Source organism: Macaca fascicularis, chromosome 6 (assembly GCF_037993035.2).
Source record: "Macaca fascicularis isolate 582-1 chromosome 6, T2T-MFA8v1.1".
Taxonomy (NCBI): Eukaryota; Metazoa; Chordata; class Mammalia; order Primates; family Cercopithecidae; genus Macaca; species Macaca fascicularis.
The window spans coordinates 160,422,896-160,446,888 of NC_088380.1; the positions used below are offsets into that span (position 1 = coordinate 160,422,896).

Here is a 23,993-nt window from a genome sequence, read left to right on the forward strand (position 1 = left end):
AATGTGAGTCACTATGCACATACATCCAGTTAAGTAGATGTCTGAATGTGGATTTTAATAACCTTGAAAATTTATTCAGTTAGAGAAGCCCAAGTGCTTATCATTTGTTATATGTCTCCTTGCAACAGTACAGGGGGAGAGACACCAAGAAGAGTACACTAACCCCAATTTGATGATTAAAAAAAAATAGGGAATTAGATTAAGTTAATTTGCAGGTTGAGCTAGATCTAAAACCAAGGTCTGTAGTCTTAACCATTCATTATTAGGTGCGTTTCCTGCCCAAGCAAACTTCTGGACAGTACTTTCCACAAATATTTTTTCTACCTGTGATAATTAGGGATAGTCTGCATTTTGGGATAAAAGGGTATTCATGGGCACTAGTTCTTAATGATTAACCATAATCAAACATCAAATGGAAAAGTTCACAGGAGTCAGGTCCCTGTCCTGATGCTGCCACCAGGCTACTATCGGATCTGGGCAAACCACTTTCCCTCTTTGGATCTTGACTTCCTATCTGTACAGTGAGAGGTTGGTCCAGATGATCCTAACTTTCCCTTCTAGCTTCTAACTTGGGCAATCCATTAATGTCTGAGTACCCAACTGATTTGGGGAGGAAGGCACAAAATTCAGAAAAAGAAAGAAGAGCATCTACATATGGTTCATGCAAGGAATTGAAGGTGAAGTCATCCACCTACCCATCTGACTGTTCATCCACCATCCACCTATTAACTCATCTGTCCTTCCAATCAGCAAATATCATCATGACAGATTTCATGCAACATAAGATTCCCACCTAAAGAAGAATCTTCACATACAAAGAAGGTTTATGAAAGAAAGAATGCAGTGAGCATTTCAGATGAGTCCTTGGGGTTACAGTAACAGCACTCTACCCTTGGAATCAGACAAAACTGATTTCAAATTCTGCTATCTGCCACTCAAGAGCTGTAAGATTACAACTTATGGAGTTTATATAATAGACACTCCATGCCTATTCCTTATTTGTAAAACAAGGATGTTAACAATGCCACCATCCTTGGAGTGGTTGGGATATTGTATTTCGAGTGCTTAGGATAGGGCACATTGTAAGTACTCAATATCAGTTGCCATTATTACTGTTGCTGTTGTGGCTTTAATTGTTAGTACGATTAATGAGTCTCCACCTATTATGTTTTGTAGATTATAAAGCTGGAGAAGAACGGCATCGGCTACCACTACATCCTTGCAAATCTGGTGAGTAGAGCACTGCAGGCTCTCAACTCAAGGCTTCTCCAGGTTTGGGGACCTACCTTGCCTCTTACTGATGTGAACTGAGTAGGTGGAAGGGGCAATTCAGGGCTGTAATGAGTCTTGGCAATAATAAATTTTTATCTTCTCCACATCCCACTCATCAAACCACAACACACTGTTCATGAACCTCTAACCTTCCTCAGAAGAGAGCATACTGATGGGCAAGGCTTTATCATCTTCACAATTCTAGCTTTAATTGGCTCTGCCCCTTGGCAATAGGGACAAAATCACCACATCTTTGAATTAATACAAGATGTCTTGATCCTACTGTTTTGGGCCCTCTATTTTGACCCCAGTGATAGTTTTACTGCTTATAAATAAATTTACATCATAATTACACTAGTATTGACAAAATTTTAACCAGAAACAACTTCCCAGCATGAACAATATTATGTCCACTTAGTTTATATTCACTTTTCTACATGGCATAGATAAGTCTGTTTAAAATATACATATATATATATATATATTTGTTTTAACGTACTACAGATCATTGTATCGAGTGCTACTGTTTTTTATATTACAAAGAAAACAACTCATCAAATCATTTTTTGTATATATTAAATTTTACCTACTAGCATGTACCATTATGAGTTTTCTTTTGTAACCACTATTTCTGTGAAGTCTATTTTTTCTGGGTCATGTTTTACACCTCCACTTTTTTATCATGAAGTTTAATTCTTCTAGCTTTTCTGTCCAAAGCCAAATGTAATTTCATTTGGTGTTTAACCCCATTTTTAAAGGCTTTATTGAGATATATTTTATAAAGCACACAATTCATCCATTTAAAGTGTACAATTAAAAGGTTTTCAATATATTCACAAAGTTATGAAACCATCACCACAATCTTATTTTAAAATTCTTCATCACCCCTAGGAGAAATCCCTTACCTCTCAGCAATGACTCCTTATTATCCCCCAAGCTCCTCCAGCCCTAGGCAACCATTAATTTGCTTTCTATCCCTATGTATTTGCCTATTTGGAGCATGTCATATATGTGAAATCATACAATATGTGGTTATTTGTAATTGGCTTCTTTCACTTAGCATAGCATTTTTAAGGTTCACCCATGTTGCAGCATGTATCAGTACTTGATTCCTTTTTATTGTCAAACAATATTTCATTATGTGCATATACCACATTTTCTTTATCCATTCTTCAGTTCATGCACATTTGGGTTGTTTTCACTTTTTGGCTATAATGAATAATGCTGCTATAAAACATCAGTGCACCAGTTTTTCACTTTAATATATACCTAGGCATAGAATTACTGGGTGATATGACAATTCTGTGTTTAACATTTTGAGGAACTCCAAAATTATTTTCCAAAGTGGCCGCATCACCCATCAAATTTTAATCAGTAACAAATTTTTCCATGTGACAGTTTGAATGATGGCAAGTTTCTCTTAATGATAACTATTTCTACAGTTTATTATCCTAGTCTGTCTTTGCAATTTTCCATGTTTCCATTAAGAAGTGGTTTCTAACTTTTTATCTATAAAAAATTTTCAGGTTTTAACTTATTTAACTGAACATATAACAGGCTTCAGTTTTAACCATGTTGTTTTGTGTTGATTATCTCTATGAGCAATATTATTTGAACAAAAATTAATATTTGCTACTCATTGGGCACAGGATGCATGAATCTAAAAATGTGACTAAAGCATCCTGCCTAATCCATAAATTCTGTCCCTCTTTCTGACCTGGCATCCAGCTTTAGATAGATCCCCGCCTTACTCTTCTTTCCCCTTCTTCAACTAACTTGTATTGGCAATATTTCAGAGTCAGGATGTGAAATAAGAAGGGCTTAGGGTGGTAGGTTAATTTAGGCCCAGCTGTGAATGGCTAAATGTATTACTTTTCTCAGAGGTATTTGCATTTTAAATGAGGGTGGCTCTCCAGACACTTTTGGGGAACCGAGAGTCTCACCCTCCAAAGACCATTTGCAAAGATGGAACTTTTGACTTTGGAGTGAGGAAAGCCCATGACATCCCTTGACTCCCAGATCCTCAGTGCTAGAGTGGACTCAGGAAGTCATCTCCACTTAAACCTCACTTGTTTCTAGGGAAACAACCAGCAAAGGGCTGTGACTTGGCCAAGGTCTCATGGTGAGGCAGCACCAGAGCTAGGCCTGTCACCAAGGGTAGCAGACAGTATTCAGGCCTTTTCTACAACTCCAGAGCACCTCTCAGTGAGACTTTGTAAGCACCCTGCTGCTTAAGAATACACAGAACAAACATAGAACAAGAATACACAGAACAAGGGTGGGGATACGCATAATTACCTCTCTGGGGTGAGACAGAAATTGCATACAGTGGCCTTAGAGTCACTGAAAGACCCCAGGTAATTACATTGCCAGCCTCCATCTGTTGCCCAGTAACCCTTCAGTCACAGCATCACCAAGTCAGTCTCTTGGGTTGTTATATCCTTCTGATATGCATTTTTCTTCTTCTGACCTAATGAGCTCTCAAATCCGTACAACTGCCAGCTAATAGGATGCAAATTGCATATACCATCCAAATGAAAAAAGACTTACATGTTCCAATAGATTAGTTGATAATTAGGCTTCAAATTACTAATTAATTCAGTTTGAAACATAGTCAAGTATGTGGTGTGTTTTCTTACCCTTTCAGAGGAATAGTGCAATTTATAAGATGATAATTTTTAGAATTTCTGCCACATAATTAGTCTACTGCTGCATAGAACTGACCCACTCCTTCGGAATGTTTGTGATTACGGTGTAATTATAGAGTTAGAGACCAAGGAAGGCTTCAAAAGGTTTAACAAAAGGAGGGAGCTATACTTCTATTTTGCAGTTCTTTCTGTCCCTGTCAGAATGCATGAGCTTCAAAGTAGCCAGCAGTATTCTTTTAGCAGATCACTTTGGAGGAATGATTTTGGGGTTCAAATAGCCACCTTTGAAGGGCTGCCGGAAGAGAAGAGGGAAGGGGATTGTAGGTCAGAGAAGAGAACTTATAGGCGAGGAGTCAAAAAAAAAAAAAAACACCTGTTTTTTGTCCAGGTGCCACTCTTAGCTGGCTCTGTATTCTTGGACAACTCTCCAACCCTCAGTTTCCCCATCTGTCAATTGAGAACAGTAACTCCCACTCTACCTACTCATAGTGTCACTGGGGAGACCAAATATGTTGCCAAATGCCACCATGCTTTAAAAAGTTAAAAGTGTTCTGCACAAATGGAAAATTCTTACTTCACATATTAAATCCACCCATCTGTACATATTCACATATGGTGTGTATGTACATATGCATATATATGCTTGCATATATATCCATATTTTATAGAAGAGATATGTATGTTTATTTCCATAGCATTGGTGTGGTCATAAGATGAACTTCAACCATGCAGAAATTGGAAAGCTATGCCACTCTCTCTCACAGACGTGCCGGGGTCCTGGAACCCGCAAGTGCTGAGCCTGGCTGCCAGTGCTCCTCCAAACCCTAGCACTGACTGTGCATTCACTCCCTGCTCTGAGACTGTGGGGAATGCAGACATCTGGCAGCCAGAGCTCTCCAGAGTTGTAGTTCTTATCTTTGTGACTCACCAGAAGCAAATCTTAGACCAAATGAGTGTTTCTCAAAGCAGAGGACCTGGAGGACCTGTGGACCTCTATAGTGTGTCTGTAGAGCCAGTTTGGAAAATGCGGCTCTAACAAGCGAGTGCTTCAGTGCCACTGCGATTGCCAATGTGAGTACCTAAACCATGGAGTAAATGATCAGATTGTTACATTGGTATTTAGAATTTCACTGGAATAAACGCACATATTTTAAAGTCTCATAGAGAACTAGAAGATTGTGAGAATTTATACAGGGTTCAGCAGACTCCTGTCTGAAAAATACTGAATTTGTTGGACAACATTGACCAGTGTGAACCATATGGTGCCTTCTAGAGGAGTAATAACAGTAATAATATCATCGATCTCTCTCATTTTTACACCATATTATAGTTTATGTGATATTTCTGTATGAATCATACTGCCGGGTTTTGGATGTCATAATACTCCTATGAAGTAAACAAGGTGGAATTCATCACCCCCATTTTACAGATGTGGGAACTGAGGCTCAGAGACATTACATGACTGAGCTGCAGAGGAGGAAGACAGGAACCTAATTAATGGAATTTGGCTGTCAGGAATATGACAAAAACCAAGTGAGTTGGGCGTAGGAATAAGATGATCAGGCTAACCTGAGGCCGAGACACTTGAGTCACTGAATTAGAATTCCTTAAATCCCTAATAAATTACAACAATAATAACAATGGCAATAACTTCCACAATTGACTGATTGCTACATTGCAGACACTATGATAAACACTTAAATGCATGTCAATTAAACCTTCCTAATAGCCTTTGAGGTTGATGTTATCCTCAGATGAAGAAACAGAGCTTCAGAAAGGTTGACTGTTCCACAGTCACAAAACATATAAAGTGATGGAGCTGCACTTCTCCTCAAGGGCCATGGGATCCCAAAATGTGTATTCTTACTACTGTGCTATGTGAGTGCTGAGCAGGGAGAGTTGGGGAAAGAGCCAGAAAAGAGAAGGGTTGTCCTGGACGAGACAGCTTGAGTTTAAATCTTGCCTGTAGTAGCAGCAATAGACTTGACATTCCAATCCAGACTCTCAAATTCCCATTGGACATCCAGCCCACCATTTACTCCGTGATTGAGGTACTCATACTGGCAATCACAGTGGCACTGAAGCATTTGCTTGTTAATTCCCGTTTTCCAAACTGGCTCTACAGACACACTACAGAGGTCCGCAGGTCCTCTGTTTTGAGAAACATTCATTTGGTCTAAGATTTGCTTCTGGTGAGTCACAAAGATAAGAACTACAACTACATTGATGGAATTTTATTAAAATGATGATTTCCAGTGTGGCAGAAGCTGAGGAAGAGATGATGGAGTTAGCCCGTTCCAGGTCTTATCAGGGTACTTGGGAATCAGGACAGTTGACCATTTCTGCCATGTGCTTGCAGATTAACTCCTGTAGAATGTTAGATTGGAAGTTTTGGTCTATTTGGCAGCTAGTCCAAGCCCCCAGCCCCATGCTGCTGCTCCTCTGCTGGATCAGCCCTGAGCAGAAGCTGTTCTTTAGTCTCCTTGCTCCCCTATGGAGATAAATCTGTCGACTCCTTCTGCAAAGCTGAGCTCATCCACTTTCTTCAGTGCCTCTCTTCCCGTTGGCTCCATACCTCACAGTCATGTTTAGTTTCTGCAGCTTTTGGTTAGGCAGGTGGTGTAGTAGTTGGGAAGGGTGGCTTTGGAGCCAGTTCTGGGTTTGAATTCCGACTTTTATACTTATTAGCTATGTAACATTAATCAATTTATCTAACTTTTCTGAGTTTTTGTTGCCTTATCTCTAAAAAAGAGAATGATATTATGTACATCCTCGTAGGGTTTTATGAGAATTAAGTGAGATCCCTCAATGCTCTCGCAGACGAAATCACATCTACCTGTTTTATGCTACGATAGCCCCAGATATTTTTTCACTTACTATACTTGAGATTAGATAACTGATTCTCTATTATTTAATGTCTTCCTCACTGTTTATCTACAAGGTCCTAGAGGAAGGATTGTGTGTGACTTTTTCTCTGTTGAATTCCCAGTGCCTGGCAAAGTGAGTTGCACATAACAGGTGTGCTTTAAAAAGTCAACGAATGAATGAATTAGTAAATAAAACAAATTCTTAGAAAATAATGTCTGCACCTACATATCAAATGTACTTAAAGGCAAAATCTTTTAGACCTATGCTAAAAGAAGTAGAGGGAGTGGGAATATGAATTTAGTTTTGAATATGCAAATAAGTAGTTAAAGACAAGCCTAAGAGGGCTTCTAACCCACTTCATGTAGAGAGCCAGAATCTCCTCTACAACGTCCCCAACAGAAACTCAGCCATCTGGCTCATGCTTGAATAATACCCAGTGATGGAAAAGTCCTACCTCTGAGGCAGCCCTTTTCCTTCTCAAAGGGCTCAGTTTCTGCACTCTTCCTGGAACAGGGCATGGTCTGTGTGCTGTTCACCCTGTGTCACCCTCTCATCACTTCTGACTCTACATGCCCTCTGACTCTTGCAAAACTTGTCTGCTGCCTTCCCACAAAGCAACCTTTGAGTATTTGAAAACAGCTACCTTGCTTACTCTTTAGTGTTTGCGCCTTCAGTCTGGACACCCTCCTGTTCCCCCAGTGCCTTCTCTCAGGATGTGGTTCTTACAGCCATCCAGACAGCCACCAAACATGGACAAGGCCTGTCCGTGTGCCTGATACTGCACTGGTCTCATGCAAGGACTAAGAAGCATGAGGCTGAACTTTGTCCCAGAAGCAACCTGACCTTGTCTTCCAGCTAGATTAGAACATGTAAAATAACATTCTCAAAAGAATGCCAGAGAAAAATCACAGCCTGTGAAAGTATCCAAGCCCCATCGATGGCCACCTGCCCTGTCACAGTATGGTGATCAGAGGCCAGGGAGGCCGCCTGAGCTGTGGGGTGTCTGGGAAGGCTCGTGAGGCTGCATCCACAAGGCCAGCAGTCATGTAAAGAGTGTGCCCTCACCCTTGTTTGAAGAATCCAGCAGAGTGAGAGCTGAAGGGTACCTATGAAACTCATCTCACCCTGCCCCTCATTTTATGAAATGGACACTCAAGAATGAGGGAAAGGAGGTGATCTGTCTGAAGTCACCCAGAAGTTAAACAGCAAAGCTGGGGTAGGATTTGGAGCAATCGCTTGCTCCTTCTTTGTTGCTTCTTTTCCCCCAACTGCATTTTCAGTGTGCTCATATGCCTCCTTGTTGGGGGGTGGGGCAGGGACAGAGCCAGAGACAGAGAGGGAGCTCAGAAGTGCTCCCTCCTCCCCACTGTGCCCCTCTCAAGGACTCTCTTTGTTGATGAAGCTTATTCCAGTTTCCTCTTCTTCCTCCCACACAGCCTTCCCTCTCCTGCTCTGCTCTCACCTCACTCTTCTGTAACAGACACTTTGTGATCACCAGAGCTGACACTGCCCAGAGCCTTTGGAAGGAAAAGGAGAGTGGGTGGATAGAAAGACAAACCCCAGATGCCAAAGGATGTTCTCTTCCAAGGTGATCCAAGCATCCCAGTCTAGGTCACTCTTTGTACTCATCCCCATCCTCTGAGAGAATTCACCCCAGAGATCCCCAAGATTTTCCATATCCCTCCAAGAAAAGTAAGATTCTGGTCCCATTTTATGAGGAGAAAAATGAAGTTCAAGTTGTTTAAAAACCTTTTGTAAGGTCATTTGACTAAAACTGGAATTCAAACTTAAAACCTTTCCCATTCCAAAGGTTAGGCTCGTTCTCCATTGGGCCACACTGCCCATACTGGGGAAACCTTTGCAGTTCTTAGGACTGGTATTATACTTGAGCAAGGCCAAGAAGTAAACTCCTTTCTTCCTTAAACTGCCTGGATTTGAAATCTGGCTCAGCTACTTACTAGCCGTTTGTCCGTTGCAAGTCACTTCTCTCTGTACCTCAGCTGTCTCACCTATGAGTGGGAATATTAATGTGGATCTCATAAACTAAAGATAAAACAAGTTAATGTATGCAAAGTTTTAGAACACAGAGTGCAGCAGAAGCCCAGGGTCTCATCCTAACTCTGTCACTTATTCATTACCATTTGTGCAAATCATATTTTTCTGGAAGATCTCAATTTGTTCTACAGTTGGCATAATGTTTTCAAAAGGAAAAAATTCATCAAAACAATCTTCCTGGCTGTGTGATTTAGGGTTCTAGCTTTCCAGATTCTCTTCAGTTCAGAGTTATCAAAAAATATCTCTCAAAGCCACATTGGCTCCCTGAAGCTTAAGGAAGAGGCTGGTCTATTAATCTCAAGCACTTGGTGTTGGTATCTTTTGATCTTGCAAACCATGCACACCTCGGCTGATTTGGAATGGCCTTTGTCATGCTGAGTCAGCATCCTTTGGACCATTTCAGATACGCAAGACAGTGGCTATGATTGCTCTGACAGAGCACGGAAACTCATTGTCACCAGCAGCCTTGAAGCAAGAGAGACCCCTTAACACTAATTTTGGCAGATGGTTGGTGAGCTATGTAACTAAGACAGTTCAGTCCTTGTTTCCTTACCTATCCCTCTTTTTAAGACAGAAAGTACAGTGGGAGAGAAATGGAGCTCCAGGAGACACAGGATTTTAGGTAAATATTTACTATATGCCAAGCACGGTTCTCTAAGAATCTGACATATAACATAGTTAATCCTCACAACAACTATGAGAAATACCATAATAATCCTTATGTTGCAGCAAAGGATACTGAGGCACCAAAAGGTTGAGTGGCCCTCCTGAGGTGGCACAGCTAGGAGGTGGTGGAGCTGAGATTTGAATCCAGGCTGACATGCACAGGCAGTTTCTGTGACAGAGGGCAGTAACCCTCTGTGGCTCTGACTCGGAACCTCAATACATGCAAACTTTCTGCTTAGAGTGTTCCCAGCCCTCTTCACCCAACCAAAGGCACTTTTTTTTTCAGGCTTCATTGCTTTCACTGCAAGGCCTTCCCTGAGCTCCAAGATCAAGTTTGGGTCCACTGGTTTTGCTCTATAATTACTTGTGTAATATTGGCCTTTCTCACTAGACCTTAGGTAACTTGAAAACAAGGACCACACCTGTCTTCTTCTCTGCTGCATTCCTGTGTCTAGCATGGGTCTGACAGTATTAAGCACTCATGAGTGAATGAGTAAATGGACAAATAAATGATTAACTAGAATCTTTCTTACCTGGTTCCCAGTAGCTTTCTTATTTATCATGTTTGGACTTTCATTCTTCTTTTTATCAGACATTCAATGGGCACCTACTATATGGGAGGCCTGTGAAGGTGTAAACTGGCTTTTCGTCAAAAGATGGGCATGCTATGAGTATTTGCTTGGCCTTTTCTGGATAGGAAGGTTTTGTCATGTAAAGGGAAGATGCGATTGGTTTTAAGTCTACTGGGAATTGTAGCCATAAGTGCCCACCTCATACCAGGAAATTTGCTCTTGCTCTGAAATGGCTTTGCCAGGTGTCATTCCTGACTACAACCGTTAGAGCAGAATAAAGATGAAGGGACTCTCTGGAAGACCAAATATTCCCAGGCCAGGTAGTACACTCATGCAGCCTTGTAATCAATAGCCCAACCTGGAGTCCCTGACCTTCTGCCACAAAGTGCCAGCATTTTATCCTAAATCCCAGGACTGAGAGAAATTAGTCTGTGAGGCCCTGACTGACATTTACAATGCTTTGTCAATAGTGGATACTTGCATGAGGTATGTCTGTCGGTGTGTTCATAGATATCCAAGTGTGCATCCCTGGTTCCAAATGTAATTGGATAAGTCAACACAAATACTTTTTTCTCCCCAATATTTATGGTGTTTTCACTGATTTAAGCACAGCTACAATACCTTATTTAATTAGAGAGAAACAGACTACCCTCTGTGTTACCAGAGATTATATAGGGAGAGGACACCTTAAAGGTTTGGTTGGTTAAAGTGGCTAAAATAGGAAAATGTGAAGACTTTTATGCAGAGACATGGGTATTTGAGGACGCAATTAAGTCTTCATCCCAGGAGTATTCCACAAATTCACACATATCCATATTCATGCGCACATACCTGTGTGATCACAGAATTGTAGATCAAAGCTGGAAGAGCCCTTAAGAGAGAAATCAAGTGGCTCAGAAGTTTCCAAACTTTTTAGTTTGAAGCTCTATTTTCAAATGGAATCTTGGGGGAGAACTCTCGTGTATAAAACAGACAAAAAGCAGAGCTACTATGGTGGAAGAGAGACAGGGGGGATCTAGGACCCCATCTTTCTGCCCTTTCCCTAACCTAATATGGTAACTTCTAAAATGCCTGCAACCGGGAACATAGCTTATAAGATCACTGATGTAGCCAAAGCTCTTATTTTGCAGATAAGTCGACTAATGGCTCTACAGTTTGAGATCATTGCCCAAGGACAAACAACTCATGAGATTCAAAGACAGGACAGCATTTATGTGGTTCTCCCTAAAACTCTTTTCTGACACTTCTTATTTATGACCTAGTTCACCATAGACTACACAAAAAAGTCAGTAAGAAGACCTCTTTGATCCACAAGACAAAAGCTAAGGCTGAGAGGTGATAGGATTGAAGCTTATAAAAAACAATCATGAAAATGGTGAACAAAAACTTTCAGTTCCTTCATTCCTCCACATGTATTGAGCGTGCACCCTCATCCAGGTACTGTGTGTGGATGCTGTGGGGGCCAACGTCCCTGCCCTCCAGGAGCTCACAGTCTCACAGGGAAGATGAGAAGGGCCCCTGCACGCTCAAAGAGAAAGCTAGGAGAGGCCTAGAAGAGATAGGAATTAAGTGCTGTGTGGTTCACATTTCAAATACCAGCACATGTTAAAAGAGCTAAGGGAAATGCCCTGATCTCATGGAAGCCTGATATTTCTTTCTTAGTATAAAGATGTGTGCTGCTCTGAGTGCTTCATTGCAGGACAGGACATAAATGAATAGATTGGCCTCACTAGCGGTTGGGAGGCTTCATGCACAGTGGTTATAAAACAAGTCCTAGAGTCTTGTTATTTGTTGGACTATGGTCTCTGTCCTTCACTAGCTATACTGCACTGAGCAAGAACTACTCCCTTAATTTAAGCCTCATTTTTTTTTAATTTCTAATTTGTGAATGGGAATGATAATAGTACCCACTTTACAGGATTGCTGTGAGGGTTAAATAAGATAACACAAATAAAGCACTTAGCACAGTTTCTACTAGTTTGATACATGTTAGGTACTTGTAATTATTGTTTTAGCCAAAGTCTGCCTTCTATAACATCTGCCCTTTCATTGGCTCTGGCCTGCCTTCCAGAGCCTCAGAGAACAAATCATCCATCTCTTCCCCATGACAACTCTTCTGGGACTCAGATACATCCTTCACTTACTTTCTTGGTCTTCTATAATTTTTTAGGCTGATAATTCCCCCTTTTAAAAAAAAAAATACTTCTAATACAAGAAGACTTTTTAAACCACAGTTTCCTATAACTACTCTCTCTATGGAGCTGTCATCTAAGATTTTATCTGACAATTTGGGGAAACTTGGCATGTTCAACCTGTGCCATCCAGAGTATAAAGTACAAGTTCTTTGATTTTTCTCTCATCTTACCTCCTGTGGATCTCAAGGGGATGGGGTGGAGGAAGTGTTCTTTCCAGTATCCCAGGATTTGTTTAATAAACCTTACTTGCCCGTTTCCTTGAACGATGTTAGATGCTCCTTCTTCCTTCTGACTGGTATGGTGTCAGCACAGGCAGGATGATGAGGGCTGAACAGCTTGTATGTGACCCCTTGAAAGAATCCCAGAGCAAAGGAAATCTAGCTTTGAAAATAAAGCTTTTCATCCTTCGAAAGCTATGTTCCTATACACCTGCTTCATGTTCTCTCAGTCTTCTTGCCTGACCCAGTCCCTGTATTTGAAGCAGTTCTAACACCTAACCTCTTTTGACCCGATGATAATGATAATGGTGAATGTGATGATCATAATAATAGCTAACATTCATTAAGCGCTTACTATGTGCCAGACACGATTCTAAGTGCTTAGTTTTATTAATTCTTTTAAACTGTACACCAGTCCTATGATGTAGGTGCTATATCTGCATTTTGAAGACCAGAGAACTGAGCCTCAGAGAGGTTAAGTAACCAGTAGGCACACATAATCAGTTCTTCTGTTTCTAATTGCACGTGATAATTAATAGTCATAATGATGGCCCAGAGCCTCTTTAAGATTCTTAAAGCATTCTCCAAATCTTCACAGCAAGATGAAAGCATGTCCAATATAGTTGTAGTGTTAAACATCTCTTTAGGATATCATAATTACTTGAAATGCCTTTTCATTCTAATCCTTTGAAAATTATAATTGGCATGTGATAGATGGAGTGACTATATTAGCTAGTTTACTTGATTGAGCACATTCACTCCCAATCGTTGTACTCAAACGGCTTTTCAGCATTGTGTTACCTCCTACAGTGGATATAGAGAGGAGACAGATTCTGTTCTCAACTAATCCTCTCACCAACCATATAACGTTAAGCCACTATTCCCCTCTTTGGGCCTCAGTTTCCCTGTCTGAACAATATGAAGGGTTTGGTCTTCTCTCCAAAATCTTTGCTCCTGTATAGGTCAAAAGTCAGCAAACTATGGTCCCTGTGTCAAATCCAGCTATCACCTGATTTTATATGGCTCATGAGCTAAGAATAGTTTTTTACATTTTTTAATTTTGGGGAAAAAATCAAAAGAATTATATTTTATAGTATGTGGAACTATATGACATTAAATTTCCATGCCCAAAAAAAAAAATTACTATTACTATACTAAACAGTAATAGTAAATTACTACATACTAAATAGTAATATTAAATTAGTATTTTCTATATATGGCTGCTTTCATGCTGCAATGACAGAGCTGACTAGTTGTGACAAGAACCATATGGTTTGCAAAGCCTAAAATATTTATAATCTGGCCCTTTACATAAAAAGTTTGCTAGCCCCTTGCATAGATGTGGAATAGGGGGGCACTAATGGGCTTCAGATAAATTAGAAGCTTTGGAAACATCTAAAGACCCTTAGGAGGTTAGTGTCAAGGAGAGAAACCTAGTGCAGTCCCACAAATGTTCCTTCAAGACCGAAAGCTATATTTGAAGGCCCCTGCTCTGGCAGGGTAAGACATATTCTGGCTATTAACTGTGCCAGCCACAGTCGGAGGTTCATTGTCCCTCTTCATCTGGAACTATCTGGACACACTATCCAAAAGCTAAACTCGTGTTTCTCCACTGGTGTGGCAGTAGAACACATTTGGGAAGAAGAGACAGATTTTATAGTTGGACCACAGTTTGAATTCTTGCTTGCTGTGTGATCTCAAGGAAATTTCCAAAGGTCTCTTAGCTGTAGCTCCTTAACAGAAAGTTAGGATGGATACTCACTCACTCATTTATGCAAATAACTATTAGATGTCTACTGTGCACATTTACCTCTTGGAATTGTTTAAGGAATTAGAGGATTATGTATACAAAGCATTTAACAGAATGCCTGACTCAGGAATAGGGCTTGGAAAATGTTTAAAATACATCTCAAATGATCATTACTCTTTTGTTTTTAAATTGCAGTAACCTCCAAACTCTTACAAAGTTGTTTGAATAAAGTTATATAATGCATATGAAGGGGCATTTTTAGCCATTATTGTCATTTTTGTTATTCTCATAAGCAATGGAGCTGTTTTCAGTAGAGCATTTAACGGCACCAGTGTGCTTTAATTTCAGGCCAGGAGATAAAAAATTAAGCAGGGCTCTCTTAAAAGACCGTAACAAAGCTTTAATAAATGCAACAACTTCTCTCCCCTGTCCTGCCACTGCTACTTCCTCCCCTACTTTACAGTGTCTAATGGATGATATCTAAGATACATTAGAGCTATCTGAGGATCTATTTTTATTTTTTAATAGTATTAAAAATATAATATATTCACATGATAAAACAGATATTACAGAAGGGTATAAAATAAAAGATAAATGCCCATTCTTTCCAGTTCTATACTTCATAGAAGTACCTTTTACAACCTTTTCCTACATTTGGTTATTTAATGGTTTCCCTTACACTTCTACATAATATATTTATGTTTCTTTTTCTTGCTTTTTCAACTTTAACTCCATATCTGACTTCCCATTAGAAAGATGACAAATCAGCTCATAATACACCCCCAGCATCCCCTTCTCAATGTTTGTTAGTTATGCTATTATTTGGAATTCTTCTGATGATTACCTTATATTTTTAATATAGTGAACCTTGATTTTTGATTCAACAGCATTAGAGCTTTGTCAAAATACAGATATCCAGTTTCCTCTTTAGGGATACTGGATGATAATTCTTGGGGATGGCTATTTTGCAAAAGTGACTCAAGGTATTCTGATACGTCCCTCAGAACCACTTCCTGAGAGCTTACAGTTTATCAGCCAATTTATTTGCATTTAATAATGACAGTAAACACGGCATCCTTTCTCACCAATTTTTTATTAGTCAGACATGGGACAGTGTAAAGTGCTACAGAGGTGCAGAAGAAGCAGACAAGAACACAGTGACCTGATAGCCCTAGGAGCTCGCTGATCACCAAGCTTCACTTTAGGTGAGAAACAGTCACTCAAAGACAAGTATCTGGTGCCAGTGCTGGGAGGTCAGTGGAAGGAGAGTGGGTTTAGACCTGCATTCTTGTGTTGAATAGCTGGAAAAACACTGACTAACCTGAAAAAACAAGTACTCTGTAGATTTATTTCTTTTTTTTTGTCAATAGTCACAGTATATAGAGCAATGGTCCTAGCATTTGGGAACATGTTGTAAAATAGGCAAAATGGCTCAAAGAGAGTAGTAATCAAACTTCATAGTTAAAATTTTTAATAGAATATAATTAGCAATGTAGTATTTTTATATAGTACTATATAATTAATAGCACAAATAAAGCAGATAAAGAAAAATGTGCTAATTACCAAATATTACCCTCTAAGGTTTTTTAATAATATGGCAAAGAAAATTAGAAAATTATTTAATTAAACCCTATTTAATGAGAGTTCCCAGGGGAACAGAATGAGTGAATTAAATATTCCCATAAACCAGTGGGCAAAGAGTTAACACCTTTATTTCCCCTTCTTAGTCAAGAACACATTTGTACATTGCCAGAGTTCATTTTCTTGAATTATGGAGAAATTTAGTCTAGTGACTATAATAGAGTCATTTCTTAGTGATTAAAAACATTGTAGAGATGCAAGATTATTATTCCCAGCATGAAATCTTACATAGGAGGGAAGATGTCAGCTATTAGATGAGAATATAGTTCATGACCCCAAGTTATTTCCTAATTTTGTTTCTTTTACTTAACATCATAGCTATGAGCTTCTTGTATTCTTTGTCCATTTTTTCATGGGCAGGGAGGGGAGTTCTGTTGGAGAGTCTTATTAGTTTGATCATAAGTAACTAAGGTGTGGCTGCATTAACCCTGTTTATGACATTCTGATGATAAGATTGAGTGGCATTTATGTTGAGCAGTCGAGAAAACTGTACCATTTTCTTTGGCCTCCATTATGTCTGAGATGGAAGTAGTCAGTATGAAATGCCCAGGACCTTGTTACAGATTTTCTAGAGACAGAATTTGACTGCAGGAGATACTTTCTATTTCAATCTCCCCGAAGTTACTTTATGAACATGTTCTTTTTAAAGTCTCTAAGAACTATGAGAAATCTCTCAGCTGTGCTCTAGCTTTTAACCAGTGCTGGGATGAGTGCACTCTTAAATGGTGTAACGTCTTGGAATGCATATTGGGTACAGGAACCTAGTTCTGATTTCACCTTTACTAACAGCTTGCTAGAACCATTGTGCAAATCAGTTACATCTGTGAAACTCTGTAAACTGTGGCTGTGGAACATGTTAAACTCAAAAGGTATTTTAAACCTGAATTTCTCTTTTCAACCAATTAAAATCACCCACTGGTATTTGGTGCCTGCTGGTCATATTTCTCCTGGATAATTGGCTTTCTTGCTTGAGGAAAGTCTCTGGCTTTTATTTATTCACTCAGCAAATATATACTGTGCACCTACTCTGTGCCAAGCATTGTTCTATGAGCAGGTTCTAGGATACATCAGTGACCAAGACAAAAAAGGTTCCTGCTCTCATGAAACTGACATTTCAATAGGAGGAAAGCGGATATGGGAACACATGAGTAAACAAGATAATCTTAAATGGTGATAAAAACTCTGGAGAAACTCTAACAGGGCACTGAGAAAGAGCAGACTGGATAGGGTGCTGGGGGTAACTCTACTATGTTCTTCCGGAAGCAGTTCCCTGAGACAAGGATTCAAGTACAATGGGCTTCTTGGTTGCCAAGCCTAAAAACACCAGTGGGAAAGCAGGGAAGGGAAGTGGAGAAGGGAAGCCCACCTACACAGTTTCATCAACAAGATGCCTACGCTGCAGCCTACTGAAGGAGCACAGTCCCCGAGGGAATCCCGAGATGTCAGTGTAGAACCCACCTCAGGGTCATCACGCCCAGAGGAGAGGATTCTGGGGCCGTTATCTACTAACTCTTTATCTGTCATTGATTGGAAGCTGCTTCTGGGCATATTAACTCCTCAACATGTCTAGCTTACCCTGCAGGTAGGCAGAATAACCAGGTGTTTGCAGTTAGTATATAAAGTAGAATATCCAGCCAACAGGATGCTGACATTGTCTACAACAGGGCAAAACTGGTTCTTTAGATAAGAAGTAGGGAAAGACCTCTCTGAGAGATAGCAGTCTAGCCGAGATCCAAATGATGGAAAGCAACCAGACAGGGAAATCACATTTCCAGGCAGACAGAATAGCAAGGACAAAGGCTCTGAGTGCGACTAAGCTTGCTTTGTTTACAAAAATAGAAACAATAAAAAAATCACAGAACTTTAGAGGCATGGGGTGGGGGAGGGTTGTTTTTGAATCATGAAGTTTATTCTTTCAGATACAAAAATTAGAGAAAGCCAATGAGAAATTCAGAAACATGGACAGTGTCCTAGGATCCCAAGAGGGAGCTGGGTCCGCTGCCATAATTTCTTGGCTCCCAGTTCCGAACTTTCCCATGGACCGTGGATCCCCTGCTCATTTTCGCATTTCACTCATTGGAATTTGGGGGTTTCCTGGAAGCCATGGAGCTGAAAGGGAATTGCCTTTATGATCCCGCTCAAATTCTTTGGGCAGTTTTCCAAGATACGATCAATGGCATATGAGTGAAAGATCTGCATGTGACTTATGAAAAAAGTTCTTCATGAAGAAGCTGTGCATTCCATTTTTTTCTTCCTGCTGGACAGGCCCTCAATTATACCTAAAAAGAAAACCAAGTTAACACAAGGCTCTATGTGACCAGCTTTGGGCTGTCACTTTGATCTCCTTTCCACCCTTTCTCTTCAAACTCACTGTGTCACAGTCATACCAGCCTCCTTACTGTTTCTTGAATATGCCAGTCATCCTCTCATCTCTGGGCCTTTGCTCAGAATGCTCTTCTCCAAATATCCCCATAGCTCAGACACAGGCATCACTTCACTCAGGTCCCTAAGCCAAGACCACCTCCTCAGGGAGGCTCATCCTCATCATTCCTTCCAAAGCATAACACTGCCCCTTCCCATCCTCTTACCTCTCTTCATCCTTCTTCATGGGACTCATTGCTACCACGGAGTATACTATCCCAGATTATACTATACTATGCTGTATATTTACTTGTTCATTTGTTCATTTATTGTCTATCTTCCCCACTAGAATATAAACTCCATGAGGAAAGGAACTTACTTTATTCACTATTAGAATAGTGCACTGACTTTTCAAAAATGTTTGTTGAAATGATTAATCAGTGAATAAGTGAGTAAATGATTGAGTGAACCATTGCCTAACAGAGGCCCTTAGTTCTGGTGCTCTCTCTGTTACTAACTCCCTAAATGACTCTGTGCAAGTTGATTCTTCCACTCTGCCTTAGTTTCTTTATCTGGCAAATAGACATATAATGTTTACCTTAAAAAGAGATAAACTGAAATGAGGTCATAGATATGAAAGTACTGCATATTATTAAATATATTAAACAAATGTAAGATTTCCTTTTAAGGTTGAAGCCTAGTTGAGTTTCAGTAAACTTCACCAAATGGAGTGGAAAGTTTCATTATAATAAACAATCCTTCATGGATGCTGGAATTGATCAGGTCTCATGGAGTGGTGAAAATTTACTCTGTTTTATGGAAAAGAGCACAGGGTGAGGATGAAGGCTGGGATCAGAACTCGGCCTCTTCCACAGACTTGCTCATGTCCTTGGGTAACTCATAGAAGCTTGCCCCAGTGAAATTCAGATTTCTCTTCTCTCAAAATGATTGGGTATTGGGATGGTAGATGAGATTATTCCCTCCTTAGAGGTTTCTACTTTGTGCTATATATCTGTATCATCATAATAATCCCAGCCACTATTTATTGATCACTTGGTCTGCACCATGCACTTGACATGTGTCATTACATTGCATGTTTACCCCAACATCTGGACCTCCATTATTCAGACAAGAAAACTGTCAAGTAACTTAGTTAATAGTGGTATAACTACTGGCTTATGCATAGCAGAGCCAGCATACTGGCTCCTATCCTAATTTTGTGCACAAACTAAGTAATAGCCAAGTTCAAAGGAAAGGAGACCTAACTGTCTCTCCGTTGAGTAGGTTTCACCTGGTGGAACAGAATGGAAAATTCTGTGGTTCCGGAACAGGTTAAGTTGATTTATCCAGGCAGCATGTTCTGACTTCTCCCTCCTCCCCCTCTCACAGGGCTTCATGGACATTGACTTAAACAAATTCAAGGAGAGTGGCGCCAACGTGACAGGTTTCCAGCTGGTGAACTACACAGACACCATCCCAGCCAAGATCATGCAGCAGTGGAAGAATAGTGATGCTCGAGACCACACTCGGGTGGACTGGAAGAGACCCAAAGTGAGTGGATGGGCGGCCAGCAGCAAAGGGCCAGCCTGTTCCCCTTGCCTGCCCCAGATTTCTGAGCTGCATTAGTCTTTAGAAAGGAATCGGTTTTCTAAAGGGAACAAATTCAGGGAAATATATTTGTAAAGATTATTAGGTACAAGGTGCAGGGGTCAGACAACCCAAAATGACAATGGTTTTAATGAGGGAGACATTTTATTTATCTCTCATGTAAACAAAACTTAGGAGTCAGCAGTCCTGGGCTTGTTAAATGGCTCCACAGTCATCAAATACCCGGGCTTCTTTTACCTTCTTGCTCTGCTGTCCTCCACCTACGGCTGTTGCCTGATAGGACAAGAGGGCTGCTTAAACTATAGCCATTGCCTCAGCATTCTACCCAGTAGGAAGAAGAAAAAAAAAAAAAAAAAAAAAAAAAACATGCAATGCACAACTTCTTCATGAAGAACTTTTTTCAGAAGTCACACGCAGATCTTCCACTCATATGCCGTTGATCGTATCTTGGAAAACTACCCCCAGTTGGCCACAAGGGAAGCTGGAAAATGGTGGTTCTATTCTGGGCAGAGCCACCGTGTTGCCCAGTTCAGGGGGATGCTCATTTCTTTGTAGATGGAGCTTCTTTGTGTAGTGAGGTGGCGCTTATTCTGCTCAGCCGTGTGCCCAGCTAAAAATCAGGGCAACCTAACTAAGGAATATCCAGCAGATCTCTACCTGGGAGAGTCCACTCTCAGTAATAATGCAGACTCTCTGCTTCTCACTTCCCAGCAACGCAGCTCTAAATACTGCCACCAAAATCTATTTGGTTTGCTATTTGAGAAATATTGGGAATAAGGATAGCAAATAATTTTTTTTCCCCAAGTACAAATAGCTTGACAGTGGCCATGTGGAACACTGTGTTAAGAAGGATGCTGAGGCCAAGTTTGTTTAACTGGAAAAACAGTGAATCTTTGACAGACTTTCTCTTGTCACTCAATTTCTTTTCATAAATGGCAAACCATATAATGGAGGTACTTCTTATCCCACTATTGTTCAAACTGATTTAACTCTTCAGTAATGAAGACTTATGTCAGTATGAGCTTAAGCAAATAAAATCGTGAATATGCTTTAAAGCAATGAGAAAACTACATAGGAGTTAATTAATTAATGTGTGATGACTGCTCTCCAATTTCCAAAAGACAGAACAGATGACAGAAATAACCAAATGTAATTTAATTTTTTAAAAAAGAAGTGAGATAATTAAATTTAAAAAATAGAAAAATATGCATTCACTTGTTCTTCCATTCTCTATTGTGAACTTGGAGTGTACTAGGTGATATAATAAGTGTTAGGAACAAATTAGTGAAGAAAACAGACATAGGTTCCAAAGCCAGGATATATTTTCCTGGACCACTCTGCTGATTGTTTTTCATCCACATCCTGGTCCCCTTTTTGTCAGGAAAGGGTATAATTGATAGCTGTTGTGAATAAGAATGAGGGGAAAGTTTACAGAATATAAATTTACCACTTAGGTGAGCCACATGTGGAAAAGTTAAGAGCTCACCCTTCTTGCATTTTCTTTTTCCTTTTACTTTTACAAGAGATGAAAGAGTTAATTGTTCCTCTTGGCTTCCAGCTGATGACCGTAATGCCAAGATAAACCAACTGATTTTTCATGGACTGTATCCAGGCTGCAGATGTGTTATATGTAATCTATGCATTGTTTTTCCAACTGAACCAACATTTTAAAAATTACAAGATTACACACAGAAATCTAGAATCCTGGCTTTTCTGCAAAAGTCATAACCGGCAATACTGAACTCACAGTTCAAGAGGTCAGCATTGACTAGCATGGACGAGCAGCTGCACCCATCTGCAGGGACAGGGACACCATCCCTGATCCACCACTGTCTCCCTGCATATATCATGCACCTGGCCTACTGCACATTTCTCATCACCAGAAAACACATTCCCAAATACAGCACCCGACCCTGCCTTCCTGTCAGCTCTCTTTGATGTCTAACTATCTCCATTCCTCCCACTAGTACACCTCTGCGCTTACCTACGATGGGGTGAAGGTGATGGCTGAGGCTTTCCAGAGCCTGCGGAGGCAGAGAATCGATATATCTCGCCGGGGGAATGCCGGGGATTGTCTGGCTAACCCAGCTGTTCCCTGGGGCCAGGGCATCGACATCCAGAGAGCTCTGCAGCAGGTAAGGCCACCAATGGTTGCCGCATCTAATGGGAGTCTGGGGGATTTCAGCATCAAATTCCAATAAAACACAGCTATTCTCAAGAAAAGGAAGAAAATGCCTGAAGACCAAAACAACCACTGCGTTGTTGGTGTTGGTGGCTCTTAACATACATTGACGCTCACATAAAAAAAAAAAAAAAAATCATCATCATCATATGGAACAGTCATTTCTTGTAGTATAAAAGCTATATTTTCTGCTTAGCAATTTTGCTGAAAAAGGAGAGCTGGTGATTTTCTGTGTATGGAAAAGGGACTTGAAATACACAAGGATGAAACCGAACCATGTTAATAGTCTCCTGGAAACTCCCCTCTTGCCCTGATTTTCTGGATGTCTTCTTTTGCTCTCTGCACACATTTTATGAGAGCCTGGTATATGTGGACCCTAAAAATGTTTCTCAGTACTTCTGATACTACCTTCTTGCTTCCCAGCATTTTGTTCATCAATTCTGTTTGAACTTAAGAATAGTTAAAGGGCAGGGATGGAAAATGACCATGCCCCCTCCAATCAATTGGCTATGCAAATGATTCTGAGGCTGAATCCAGATAAGATACAACAGAGAGAAGCATAAATATTCAATTAGTGATACGTCTGCTGTGGAAGCAGGATGAGACAGTGGTACATGTGGGTGTATATTTAACATGCCTGGTTTAGGTTTTGGGGACTTGCCCTAAGCTTTATTGCTCTTGGGGCTCCTGTAGATCTCTAAAGCACCTCAAGCCCAGGCTATGATTCTCAAACTGCCAAGGAATAGCACTGTATTTTTGTTCTGATGCCTCCTGATAGAGAAGCTGTATTTCCTAAGGGATAGGGAGAGGACAGCTGTGCTTGCTGCAAAGGAATAACGAAGCATTGGTCACAATGGCAAGCCAGCACAGCAAGATTATTTGGCACAAATGTCCCTCAGGACCCACCCTCCCCAACAAAGGTAGTTGCCTGCCTAAGACCAGCTTTACTTTTAAGACGACATTCAGCAGAAGATGAATTTGGGCTCCTTTGGGAGAAGATGAGCATTTCTGAATGAGCGAGAAATGTAGAGCAAAATGTACAACTATTCCCACTTGTTTGCCAACCACACGTGCACAGCTCTAGCAATTTTCACAACCTGGAGAAAGAGACGCAAAAGGAACCTCACCAGCTGTTCCTCAGCCCTGATGAGTGCCTTTCTGTAGAGAAGAATATGTAGGTCTGTCCTTTGAAATGAAGCTAAGCAGGATTTCTACAAGCTACAGGAGGAACATGATAAGGAGGACCTCCAGTTGCCATTTCTGCCCTCTGCTGGTCCCTGTGCAGGGTGGCTCCCTAGTCACTAGGCAGCAACAACAGACACCAGGCAGCTTGCAGGGAAAAACTGCCAAAAAGGACAGTGCCTGTGCATCCCTTTCCACCCCCACCCCAGCTTATTTAAAATGCTCTTTCAGACTCCACAGTCGAGACAGATTCTGTTTGCAATGTGAGGCTGGTTTCAAAAGGTCCCAGAGACTTGCCCTCAGCTTCACAACACTTCCAACTCCCTTGCCTCTCCCATCTTAATGACGTCCTGAAAGGATAGTCTGACGCCACCATGACAGTGATGAAGCCTGGGAGGCAATTCAGGGTGGCAGGAAGCGCTCTGAACTGGGAGGCAGGAGAGCTGGACTCCACATCCAGCTGGGCCCCTGGCTCTCTGGATGACCTTGAAATAATCACTTAGCTCTCCTTCCCCCTTCCCTTTCCTTCCCCATGAAAATGAAGGGGGTGGAGAGAGGACCTCAAGTCTCAATTGGCTCTGAAAATTCAAAGAGTCTACTTTTTTTTCTTATGGTCTAACCCATGTCCTTCTTGTTGTAGTGTATACTTAGCACTCTACTTCTGCCCTCAGTAGAGTTTGAAAGGAAGCAGTTGCCATAGTCAAAAGAATAATGACCTCTTTTATTTTATCTTGGAGCCAAGATATGTATGTGCCTGCCCTTCATCAGCTGTTCT

At 40.7% G+C, this 23,993-nt stretch overlaps 1 protein-coding gene across 9 annotated transcripts in view; it reads left to right on the forward strand.

The window, feature by feature from the left end:
• The window catches only part of GRIA1 (glutamate ionotropic receptor AMPA type subunit 1), a 321,912-nt gene that overhangs the window by 165,090 nt on the left and 132,829 nt on the right, over positions 1-23,993 (forward strand). For all 9 annotated transcript variants that reach the window (XR_010587683.2, XM_073994634.1, XM_045394430.3 and 6 more), the window contains exons 5-7: positions 1,177-1,230; positions 19,636-19,797; positions 21,822-21,989. Coding sequence is in view for 8 of the 9 variants with exons in the window: in XM_073994634.1 (XP_073850735.1) it covers positions 1,177-1,230; positions 19,636-19,797; positions 21,822-21,989 (384 nt within the window). In the remaining variant the exon portion in view is untranslated. The remainder of the gene's footprint in view (positions 1-1,176; positions 1,231-19,635; positions 19,798-21,821; positions 21,990-23,993) is intronic.